The sequence below is a fragment of the Galleria mellonella genome, unplaced genomic scaffold (assembly GCF_026898425.1).
Source record: "Galleria mellonella isolate WM207_F2 unplaced genomic scaffold, CSIRO_AGI_GalMel_v1 utg352, whole genome shotgun sequence".
Classification (NCBI taxonomy): Eukaryota; Metazoa; Arthropoda; class Insecta; order Lepidoptera; family Pyralidae; genus Galleria; species Galleria mellonella.
In genome coordinates, this window is record NW_026442084.1 from 2,909,721 (window position 1) to 2,921,985 (window position 12,265).

The following is a 12,265-nucleotide window of genomic DNA, read 5'->3' on the forward strand; positions in this document are numbered from 1 at the left end:
TCTTTCATGCTACTGAATGATAGTTTATAATATTTGTAGTAGATAAATAGAATAATTTTGAATTCTTTTACTCCTAAAAATTATTAACATGACTAAATAATAAATTATTCATACTTAAATAATAGATAAAATGTTAACAGAGCTATAGTACATATTTTCATCCAACTGCTGAAGAATGGAATGGAAAATAATATTCAGGTATATGTGTGTCTGGAATTTTGGAGCAATATGTACTAATAATATGTTGATTTATTTTGGTAAACAGTCTATCATTGGAGTTGTCATAGACTAACAATAAAAATTGGCTTGTGACTATCAAATCAACTCGTATATAATAAAATTTATGAATTTTAATATATTTTTATATATTTGTATATATAATAGCTGTATATACAATTATAGGGCTTGGTAACTTAATTACGTCCATCCTTTCATTATTGTTAACATTCTTGATAGATAAAGTAAAAATTATAGCTATCCACAAAAGGAAGGAAACTGTTGGTAGAAAATATACAAACAACTTTCACATGAAAATATTTTCTTTCCTTCTAAAATTAAAATTACCTGTATAAAGCAAAAAATATATATAGCAACTCTTTATATATTTGTTTTGGATACATATTGATAATTGAAACAAACATAATATAGAGAACCTCTTTTTTAAATTTAGCAAATTAAATATATATATTTTTAGGTAAACTTTAACTGAACTAATATTATCAGTATAGCATAAAATCATATTCTATAATATATGATGTTGGATTAAGTTCTTGTCACTGCCACAGTCTATGCAGAAAAATTGCATTAATGACATAAAGACTATGAATTTGGTAGAATAAAATAATTTATTTGTTAGTTGATCCCTAAAGTATAAAAACATTTTAATGTCATCCACCAACTGAATTAATGTAATTGAGTAATGTGAATATTATATTTTTCCATAATTTAATTACTTAAAAACAAATCATTTATTTACTTTTATTTTTAATAATAACTAAGTGCATAAATAAGGAGGATATCAATTGACTTTTTTTTGTAAGTATAACATGCAATATTTTTACTAATCCTGACTCAAATCTGGTAATTTCATTTAGTAATTACTATTATAATAATTTTAGTATGATACAGAAGATTAGTTTGATGTAAAGTATACCTTTTACCTATATTTCTTAGTGTTATATTTTATTAAAAAATAAATAATAGAATAGAATAGAAATCATTTATTCAAATAAACTTACATTGAAGCACTTTTGAAAAGTCATTACATTTTTTTTAATTTACTGCTCGTTCGGAAAGCTGTCTCATCACAAGAAGAACGAGCAAGAAACTTGCGTGATGCTCTTTTAAATAATTTTATTATTATTTTACATTTTTAAGTTTAATTGTGTGAATACAAACCACCAATTAGCACTAATTCAATTAAATACTCAAAAAAAAAAAAATTGAATACATAACCAACTGGTTAAACAATTAATAAGAGGAAATCAGTCATAGTGATTAGAGCAGACCAGTCCCTACAAGCAGCACCCGTTCACGAGTATGACGGATGAGCCAGCCATCACTGCGCTCGACCATATTTTAGGGAAATGACCCGGCCCACCACGCCGCCACAAGTCTGGACATTTTAGTGAGCATGACTACTCAAAACACTAGACCACGTCAAAGCTACTCACAATTGCCATCTGATAGTTATAGTATTCACATTTTACATAAGAATGCATGCGGCAATTAATACAAAAAACCGCTACGCTTTCATATTTCTAAAATTAATCAATTAAATCAAGAAAGCAATGAGAAAAAAAAATTATAACGTTGTATGCTAATAAACTAATTATTTACTTGATATGTTGTCATCTATGAATTCGTCTATCCTGTAATAGGCTTTCTTACATAAAAATTGTTTAATATAAGATTTGAATTGCCTCTCTGTCAGATTTAATGCAGATTCCGGCAGTTTATTATAAAATCTTATGCAATTACCATAGAATGAATTACTGATTTTGTGCAGACGGCATTTAGGTAAAATAAGCTTATTTATATTGCGTAAGTTTCTACTTGTACAGTCTTTGAGTTTTTTAAAACTCGCTAAGTTCTTCCGTGTATACATAATATTTTCATAAATGTATTGTGAAGTAACTGTGAGGATATTTGAGTCTTTAAAGCACTGACGTAATGACTCTCTTGAACCCATACCATAAATAGAACGTATGGCTCTCTTTTGTAAAACAAATATAGTATTTATATCGGCTGCTTTACCCCACAGCAGTATGCCATAAGACATTATGCTATGGAAATAACTAAAATATACAAGTTTAGCTCGCCACGTCTGTTAATTGCCTAATTCTTCTAATTGCATATGCAGCAGAACTGAGTCTACTGGCCAATTTTGAAATATGGGGCCCCCATTGTAATTTCGAGTCCACTGTTATACCTAAAAAAACTGTATCATTAACAAAATTTACTATTTCGTCATTAAGCAATAACTGTGTATTTATTAGTCTTACATTAGGAAGTGTAAATTTTATACACTTTGTTTTGCTGGAATTTAATAATAGGTTATTACATGTAAACCAATTTAATATTGCAGACATAGCACAATTTACATCGTCTAATTGATTACTTTGACGTCCAATTTTAAACACTAACGAAGTATCATCCGCAAACAGCACTATATCTGCAATTTTCTCTACCATAAAGGGAAGGTCATTTATGTAGATTAAAAAGAGAAAGGGGCCTAAGATTGACCCTTGTGGAACGCCCATCTTAATATTAGCTCCCTTAGATTTTACACCGTCAATATCTACAGTTTGAACCCTATCCTCTAAATAAGTTCTCATTAATTTTAGATCATTATCTCTTATACCATAATGTTCGAGCTTGTACAAAAGCGTTTTATGATCCACACAATCAAATGCCTTTGATAGGTCACAAAAAACTCCGAGTGCATCCTGTGACCTCTCCCAAGATTCGAAAATATGTGTCATTAGCGCAACACCTGCGTCAGTGGTAGACTTGCCGGCGGTGAAACCATATTGCTGACTGTGAAGCAGTCCGTTAACCCTGAAGTGATGTAACATTTGATTTAACATTATCTTTTCAAACACCTTACTTAGAACTGGCAAAATAGATATAGGTCTATAGTTCCCTGGCTCAAATTTATCTCCTGATTTAAATAGTGGGATTAATTTGCTAAATTTCATTAAATGGAAAAACGCCATTATCAATACATTTATTAAAAATAGTGGCTAGATATGGAGCAACAATATCTATGAAAGAACTAACTACTTTTACAGACATGCCCCAAAGGTCTTCCGTATTTTTTAAATTTAGCTGTTTGAATATTTTTATGATATGAAAGGGGCTAACATGTGAAAATTTAAATCTTAAAGAACAACAACCGATATTAGTCTCTAGTAATTTTTTTGCTCGAGATTGAGATGAGTCCAGAGAAGATGTAATATCAATCGGAATATTAGCAAAAAAATCTTCAAAAATATTAACTACATCTTTTGTTGTTGTTATTAATTTATTATCATAATTTAATGTAAATTGATTACAGGCTATTTTAGATCTTCCAGTTTCTTTATTTATAATGCTCCAGATGGTTTTAATTTTGTCAGAAGACTGCTTAATTTGTTTATTAAAATAATTAGACTTAGCCATAATACAAACTTTTTTAAAAATTTTAGAATAATTTTTTACATAAGTGGTGAATTTGTCATCAAATCGATATTTTTTTGATCGTATAAATCAAACAAAATATTTCTACTTTTAAGTATTCCTACTGTTGCCCATTCCGTGAATTTAGATTTAACATGAACTTCTTTTTTTCTTGAAAAATTGTTCATATTCTCCGGATAAAATATTAATTAGCTTGGTGTAAAGATAATCAGGATTATTACTAGATTGTAACAGCAAATCCAATTTATTTTTAATCGCGCTTTTGTATTTATTAATATTGTAAACGTTTATTTGTCTTTTTGATTTTTTATTATTGTTGACTTTATTGATTTGACTGCTAAACTTAACAACTTGACCACAGTGATCTGAAGGAAGTTTATTTATTATGAATTTTTCTGTATACTCGCAGTTACAAAAAACATTGTCAAGACAAGTAGCAGACGTGGCAGTTACACGAGTGGGTTCATGAAAGACATGACATAAATCAAATGACTGAAATAAACTAATAATTTTTGTACATGTGGGTGTGTTACAAAGAATATCAACGTTAAAATCTCCACATACAATAATTTTTTTAATACTATTAAATACTTTTTTTAAAATATCCTCCATCACCCCTTCAAAAACATTGTAATCACTATTAGGAGGCCTGTACACACATATAAGGATATAATTTTCTAGTTCTATACAAGATAATTCTATACAACACTCAATAGAAAGTCTAACAATGTCAGCACGTTCCTTTACTTTAATATTATTTCTTGCAATTATCATAGACCCGCCTCTGTTAACTGACTTTCTATTGAAGCAGCTGACAACGTTATAATTATTTAAATTGAACATCATATTGCTTTCTTTAAGCCAATGTTCTGTGAAACGGACAATATCAATATTATACTTTTCTAAAAATAATTGTATAATGGAAAACTTTGTATGTTCTGATGAACAATTATTAATTCTGATTGCTTTCCCTTTGTCTTTGTGAGCAGTTTAAATCTGCAGTCATAGTACTTATGTCACAAATATTAATAGAATTATCTGTTATGTCAGCATTTTTATGTTTAAGTTTACCATGTAAACTGTTCATGTAGTCAATATTATAAGCCACTAAAGTGGCTATTTTATTTTTAGATGATTTAGAAAGATACATTGTATCTTTTGTCAAATAAAAATCACTAATAAAACTATTAGTATCAAAAAATGTCAAAATGTCACTATGACGACATGTCAATGTATGTAATAAGTTATTCAGGTAATGTACCTTACTGTTAATTTTTTTATGAAGATGTCTATTTGTGTAATTATATTGATTGTGTAATTATATTGTGTAATTATATTAAATCAATGTAATAATTATATTGATTTAATTTGTAATATCAATAATAAAAATTAATTACTTTTACCTTAATTGTGTAGGTTGGCTAGATAGACTGAACTTATAACAAACAGAGTAGCTGTATGTAGTTAATATAAAATGAATCTAAGAAATAACTTAGACACATAATACAACCAAATTTCAATAAAATAAAAAATATAATATAAATAGAAAATAGAAAGAGGTTTGTTTGAATCGGTAGCATTTGGTGTTTCATTGTTATTGCTTATTCTTATTTTTATTTTATATGAATGTATGTAAATATAAAATAAAAATTATATACAATATAATAATAACTAAAGTTTAAGAATAGTGGGTATCCAGTCTAATCTCGAACAATAATAGCTATTAGAAACTAGTGTTGTACAGAAACAAAATGCTAAAGTGCCATAATTATTATTAGTGACTTTGACAGTGACAACAGTTCAGATGTCAATACTATAGTGACAATTAAAAACATCAATTACAATTGTATGCATGTAGGGTAAATTAAAATAATTTTAGATAATGAGAAGAAAATTAGTATACCCTAAAAAAAATAAAAAGAATAGTACGCTTAGTACCAAGTGATAAGTTAATGTACAGTATTAAAAAAATTAAGAAAATATAAGGTAAAGGTAAATTAAAACAGAGTACATTATAAACACAAATATTAAACAGATAGTTTCTTTTTTGTATTATTCTTATTTCATATTATATATCGTGTAAATGAAAAAATAATAATAAAAAAAAAAACAAGTGTTAAAATAAACACTAACATAATTTAGCCTTCAATTAAAAATAAAAAAAAAATTAAGTCAATATCAAACCTTAAATAACACCATCAGGAAACAGATTTTTTTTTTGTTTTATATATTAGGAAACCATGCTTTATGCCTATGCTTTATAACATTATGTATTATTATGTGGAAAATGTTATAGCACATAGTTGTTAAAATGTAGATAATTTTTGGGATCACTGTTATTGTTTTTATGGTACATTATTTTTAAATATTTTAATTTTCATTTATTCACACTTATTTTTATATTTTCATTAGAAACTCCAATAAAAAATTGGAATCCATCTAATGGTTTACATATTTTTAGTAAACAAGTGAGTATGTCCTACTTATTTATTGAAATTAGAAAGATAAAAATAATTCCCAACTGTCATGTCTATTAAGGTTTCTAAAAGTTATATGGTGACAGAGGGCGCCACCTGTCACATAATTAGTAATAACAGTATTACAATTCATATTTGCTATATTAAACACAATGTTTATTGTAATACAGTCAAGTTGGCGAAGGCACGCAGGGGTATGATCAAGGAGAAGGAGAAGGGCGGAGGCGCCCGCCTCAAGGACGAACCCAACGATCCTGCTGAGCCTGGTGAGCATAAATATTGTTTTCAAATTGTTACAAGACTACTGTATTGGCTTTAAGAAGGGGAGGGGGTGGGGGCATGCGCAGACCAAGCCCGTTGAGACCTAAAAGGAACTAAGAGTACGCAAGGAATTACATCAAATGCTGCTAGAAGAAAATCCCGCAACTTAGTGGTAGCACTAACTGTTCACTCACACCTCCAATGTTTTTTTTCGGCTACCATCAAAGATTTGTCTTAAATAAGCTAAAAGGCCAGCTCTGACCAACTTCTGTCTCTAAGGAGGAAGGTTTTTTTTAATGGGTGATAATGGAATGGTAACCCCACCCGCGCTATCGATATACACCGGCGGGGCACCAGTGAAGGATGATAGATGAGGATGAAGCAAGTCAGTTAGCCCATCGTGACGAATTCAATAAGAATTGTTCACTATGGTTTCCAGGGGAACCACGTGGAGGTCGACCTAATAGGGTATATTGCTAACAATAGGGGTGTCAATCTCCATTCCTAACAATCCCTTTCCCCTTTAATAGGAGGAAGGGTTTGTTAGTAATGGGGAGGTTAGTCTCTACATTCACTGCCATATCATCATAATATATGTAAAATTGACAAATTTTGAATCGGGTGAATACATATTTAAAAAAATATTCATACAACCATTAATCAATTTCTCACCATGCAATGAAATTAATGGTGAAAGCAAAACTGCGTATGTCTCAGCGATGCATGTAATCTATTCATCTCATTTATTATTATTACCAATAATTTCAAAGAAACTAGTATAAACTTCTCTACTGTTAATTCTAACATACCTATGCATAAATTATTAGACCGTTCTTGCGTAACGCAATTTTATCTGTTGTGCTCGAAAAAAATGGAAATGTTCCGTTGCTTTGGTCATTTCGAGAAGAATTACGAAAGAAATTTATCGAGCAATAATGAATGGAGATGTCGATAGGGGCTGCCCTAGACCGACGTGTGTTGACCAAATAGGCGACGTACTGAAGAAGGGTCAAAATTAAAGGAACCTGTAACGGGCACGCGTGTATGAAAATATTGATGAATGTGGAAGATGCGTAAGAGGTTTGTTTGAATCGAAACATTTGGCGTTCCATTGTCTCTGCCTACCCTAATGGGAGACAGATATCTATGTATGTATAAGTTTGGTTTTTTATGATAATTTTTTTTTTATTTTATAGACCTGATAAATACAATATAGGGACTGTTACACAAATTACCATTAAACTATCTTAATAAAACCAGCTGTTTAAATAAAAACCGCTTTGCAATCTATTATTCCGTTCACGAGTCACAGAAATAACCATCCTAAATATATGTTTATAAACAATGATATTTTTATGGAACTTTGAATTGTAAACAACTGGCACATTTTTCATCATGTAGGCCACATGATTAAATGATATAATCGCCACCTTTAGAATAGCACTGTGGACATCACAGACACACATACACTCTGACGCCCATGGCCTTCTCGTACATCCTAATATGAATGCAGATTTGGTTATCCAAACCGATGCTTCAGATTCTGCGATAGGAGCAGTTCTACAACAACGCAACGGTAAAGATTTTAAACGGGAACACAGCCACTTGCTTTTTTTTTTCGCGAAAGTTAAATTCATCGCAAAAGAAATATAGTTCCTATGATCGTGAACTGCTGGCCATTTATGAAGCCATTCGCTATTTTCGATTTATGGTAGAAGCAAGGCCTTTGTCAATTATTACTGATCACAAACCGATAACATATGCATTTAATACACCTCGACAAAATTGTTGGCGCGGCTAAAAAGAGGTAGCGGAATTAATCGCTACAGTATCCATTACTAAAGATTATGGTCTTGTCTCGGTACCCACTGTCACTGCTATTATTTCACTTTTAAAAGTAAAACGTGTAATCAGAAATTTTTAGTAACAGAAATACTTCTGATACAGAGGAAACGTCTGCTTGCTTAATAGGTTAACCCAAGCAGACGTTTGTGCTAATTTTCCGGTAAAAATAAGTTGGCTATACCAGGGAGTATATGGAATCTATTTAGTTAGTACCAGTTTTTAAGTTTAATAATTCAATATTTAATAATTTTAATTTACTTGTGACTTAATTCATTATTTAAAATACGTACTTAGTTTATTGCAATCCTCAAGGTAGGTATTGCAATTCTCAATTCAATCAATTCTCATCAAAATAAAAAAAAAACAAAACTGTTAATGTTACTCTCACTTTTTTATGGTGCTACTCATGTCTATAGGTGAATACTACAACTCGCCATTAAGTAGGCTGTTAGCTTGCTCGCCATTTCAAGTTAAATAAAAAAAAAAACAATATTAGGCGGTACTTTATCGGAGGTAGCATATTCCTTTCTAAACTACCGGCAACACATTTTACGGGTGAGTTTTTTTTTTTTTATGGATGATAATGGAATGGTAACCCCGCCTGTACTAACGGTATATACTGATGGGGCACCAGTGAAGGATGATACGTGAGAATGAAAAGGCAGGTCAGTTAGCCTATCATGATGAATACACCTGGAATTCATCACGATGGTTTCCAGGTGGGACCACCTTAGGGTACATTGCTAGCAATGGGAGCGGTAATCCACATTACTAACAATCCCCTCCCCCATCAGGTGAGTCGCATGCTCGTTTATTGCTGTTATAAAAAAAATATATTAGTCCACTAGTTAATCCGGGAAACGTTTCATTCTCACTGGGTTAATTTTCTTTTATCAAGATATTTAATCTTCTATCTATACTTACTACACTTATAATAAATCTGTAGAGAGGTCAATACTGTACATGAAATTTATTTCCAAAATAACTATCAAGGGGTGATTAGTGATCAATACTGATGCCAAAAATGCAATCAGTAAAATTTTCTCTGTCTTTCTATCTGTATGTTCGTTATAGAAACAAAAACTACTCGACGGATTTTAACGAAACTTGGTACAATTATTCTTCATACTCCTGGGCAGGTTATAGTATTATTTTCATCACGCTACGATCAATAGGAGCAGAGCAGTGAAGGGAAATTTTGGGAAAACGGGAGAAGTTGCTCCATTTTTAAGCTTCCGTCGCGTGTGCAGCCTTAATGGCCACTTTTTAAAATGTAAAAATGTCCACCCGTGCGAAGACGGGACGGGCCGCTAGTATTTTATGTAATTTTTATTTTATATAAATTTATTAAAATCAGTTGATCGGTTTCAAAAATTAGCGCGAACAAACATCGTGACATAGGATTTTTATATATCAGGATTTATAATTAATTATCTTACTAGAAAAGCTATGAGCGGAATATTTTAAAACAAATTCCCTGAAGAAGGCCGCCCTCATTATATTTATTTACCATCTCATGTTCTAATTGCTGATTTTAGCCTTGTACAGTCACATGTATCAATATGTAAACACCTTATCGCGTTAAATTTTATTAGTTTATCGAGTTAGAAAAATGTTTGTTTGTTATTATATTATTATCATCATCTGGCTTTTACCCACAACTTCGTGTGCGTATTAGAACACTTCTAGATAGTGCATAAAATCTGGTGTATATTTTATATATACATTTAATTTTTAACTCGACCGTAAGGAATGCAACAACAAAGTTTTTGCATGATGACAGTACAAACATACAAAAGTGTTATTTAGATATTAAAACCTTTCTACACGAATGGTTCTCCCGCCGCTTTAACTATCATAGCAACAATCCTTACTAATATTATAAATGTGAAAGTGTGTTTATTTGTTTGTTACCTTATAGTGTTTTAAATATTATGGAATTTGGTATATACCTATTATACGGGATGCAGGAGTTACTTTTTATCTCGGTCAGTAAACATATCTCGATCACGAGGACGAAGTCGCTGGTAAAAGCTAGTTTACTATAAATATTACTCTTATGTTGGTCCTATAATATATAAATTTTGTTACGATTAGAGGTTTTTACGTATAATCTTAATATATTAATAATAGAGGGGAAGTTGTGAATTTGTGTAAATAATATTTACAATTAAATGTATTTACTATTTTTAATAATGTGTAAATAAATAAATAAATAATGTTCAGGCCATGGATCTCGTCCACCTTCAGCCTCGCTACCGACCCCGGCTGCGCTGAAGAAGGAACCAGACGAGCACAGGGTCAAAATGGAGCCTCACAGCCAGTCTGGTGGTGAGGACTCCACTGCTGAATTGGCAGTCGACGGGATCAAGACTGAAATTGATGGCCTCATGGACAGCGATGGTGAGTACAATATGCTATAAATTTTGTGACATAGTGCCGTGGCTTTTGGGATGAGGAATGGGGGCAGAGAGAGGAAGGTCTAGACAATTGGTTCGTCATCATAGTAAGCCATTATGTTTAATTAACCAGTCAATTAAACATAACTGCTTATAACACAATAATCGGGTTTTAATGAAAATTCAGGGTCCCCATGGTGTGTGCGGGCACATATCACATATCCATAGTTACTGTGATGTACTCATTAAAGTTTAGACTGCAAGCCCCCCGCTCCAGCACTCCTCTGGGTGACGTCCTGGCGGGTGTTCGTGTGACTCGCATTGTGACATATTGTTTATTATTTCCTAAACCTACCTACCATACCAGGAGCACAGCTGGAAAACAGACACATTGTTTTCTTACTTCATCACCACAAGAAGAAAACTGATTGTTCTGTTTTCAAAAGTTGAACTATTCTATATTGTCATTATATTTATTGAAAAGAAAAAGGCAGTTAACTGGCCAGCGACCATGACCAACAGGTCATTAGAATAAAAAATACTACGTCAATACCCATTCATACCAGGATCTGTTAATATCTACATCTAAAAGCTACGCTTTATGCGAAACAATTACCGTCCATTATTGTCAGATGGCAAATATTAGAATGGTATTGTGAGATGTTAAAAAACAAGCTAGGCTGTGCTGTGCCGTTATTTTAATTACCACAAAATTGTATTCGGGGAAAACCAGATGAGTCACATAAAATTTAAACTACGACCTACCTTACTTATTTGTGCTTTGTGTATGGTACTGATACTTTGTTGTATTTCAATCTGAAAAGCAATAGGGGCAACTCATGAGAAGTACCATGGCCGTCACTGTAGAAAGTAAGATCTGTATTGTTCAAATCTATAGACAATATTTACTATCTTCCATCATGTTGGCCATATTTATTTATTTAACTCTTTATTGCACCAAAAGCATAGTGAAAGAATAGAATGAACTGGTCCCATACTTTTGTATGACATCTATGTGTGTATCATATCTGGCGTGAAAATATGACCAGAGGAGGACTTTGTAAAACTCATCTGCATGGCTCCCCATACAGAAACACCACTTTCCTAGTAATGTTTCTACCGTTAAGTACTTACATGGCTGGCTGTATATAGGCTTAAAGCATAGTTAAATTACAGAGAACAAGCAGTCTAAATTCATTTAAAAAGAAACTGAAAGACAGGCTTATCGAGAAGGATTACTATTTGTTGAAGAATTCTTAAAATATAAATAATCTCTAATGCTGAATTTTATTAATGTAATAGCAACTTGCAGTGACATGATTATTATTATTATTATTATAAATTAATATTACTTTTAAACATTATTACTATTATATAGAAAACGCTATATTATCGAAATTAGAATAAAATATAACAAACTTGCTATGGGAATGACATAATTAATTGAAACTGGACTTGTAATTTTGTAACTTATGAATAAATGATCTATATCTGAGCACGGAGGCATAATAGCATAATCTATAGAATGGCATCACACAAGGAATACCATAATCATCGCATTACAGTGTATCCTATTATCTTTTGCACTGTACATGCCTATTG

At 31.4% G+C, this 12,265-nt stretch overlaps 1 protein-coding gene across 7 annotated transcripts in view; it reads left to right on the forward strand.

Moving 5' to 3' along the window:
* Positions 1-12,265, forward strand: part of LOC113519408 (collagen alpha-1(I) chain-like) — a 30,321-nt gene that overhangs the window by 1,190 nt on the left and 16,866 nt on the right. For all 7 annotated transcript variants that reach the window (XM_052896976.1, XM_052896982.1, XM_052896979.1 and 4 more), the window contains exons 2-3: positions 6,329-6,424; positions 10,491-10,667. In XM_052896976.1, the coding sequence (XP_052752936.1) occupies positions 6,355-6,424; positions 10,491-10,667 (247 nt within the window). In that variant the 5' untranslated portion in view covers positions 6,329-6,354. The remainder of the gene's footprint in view (positions 1-6,328; positions 6,425-10,490; positions 10,668-12,265) is intronic.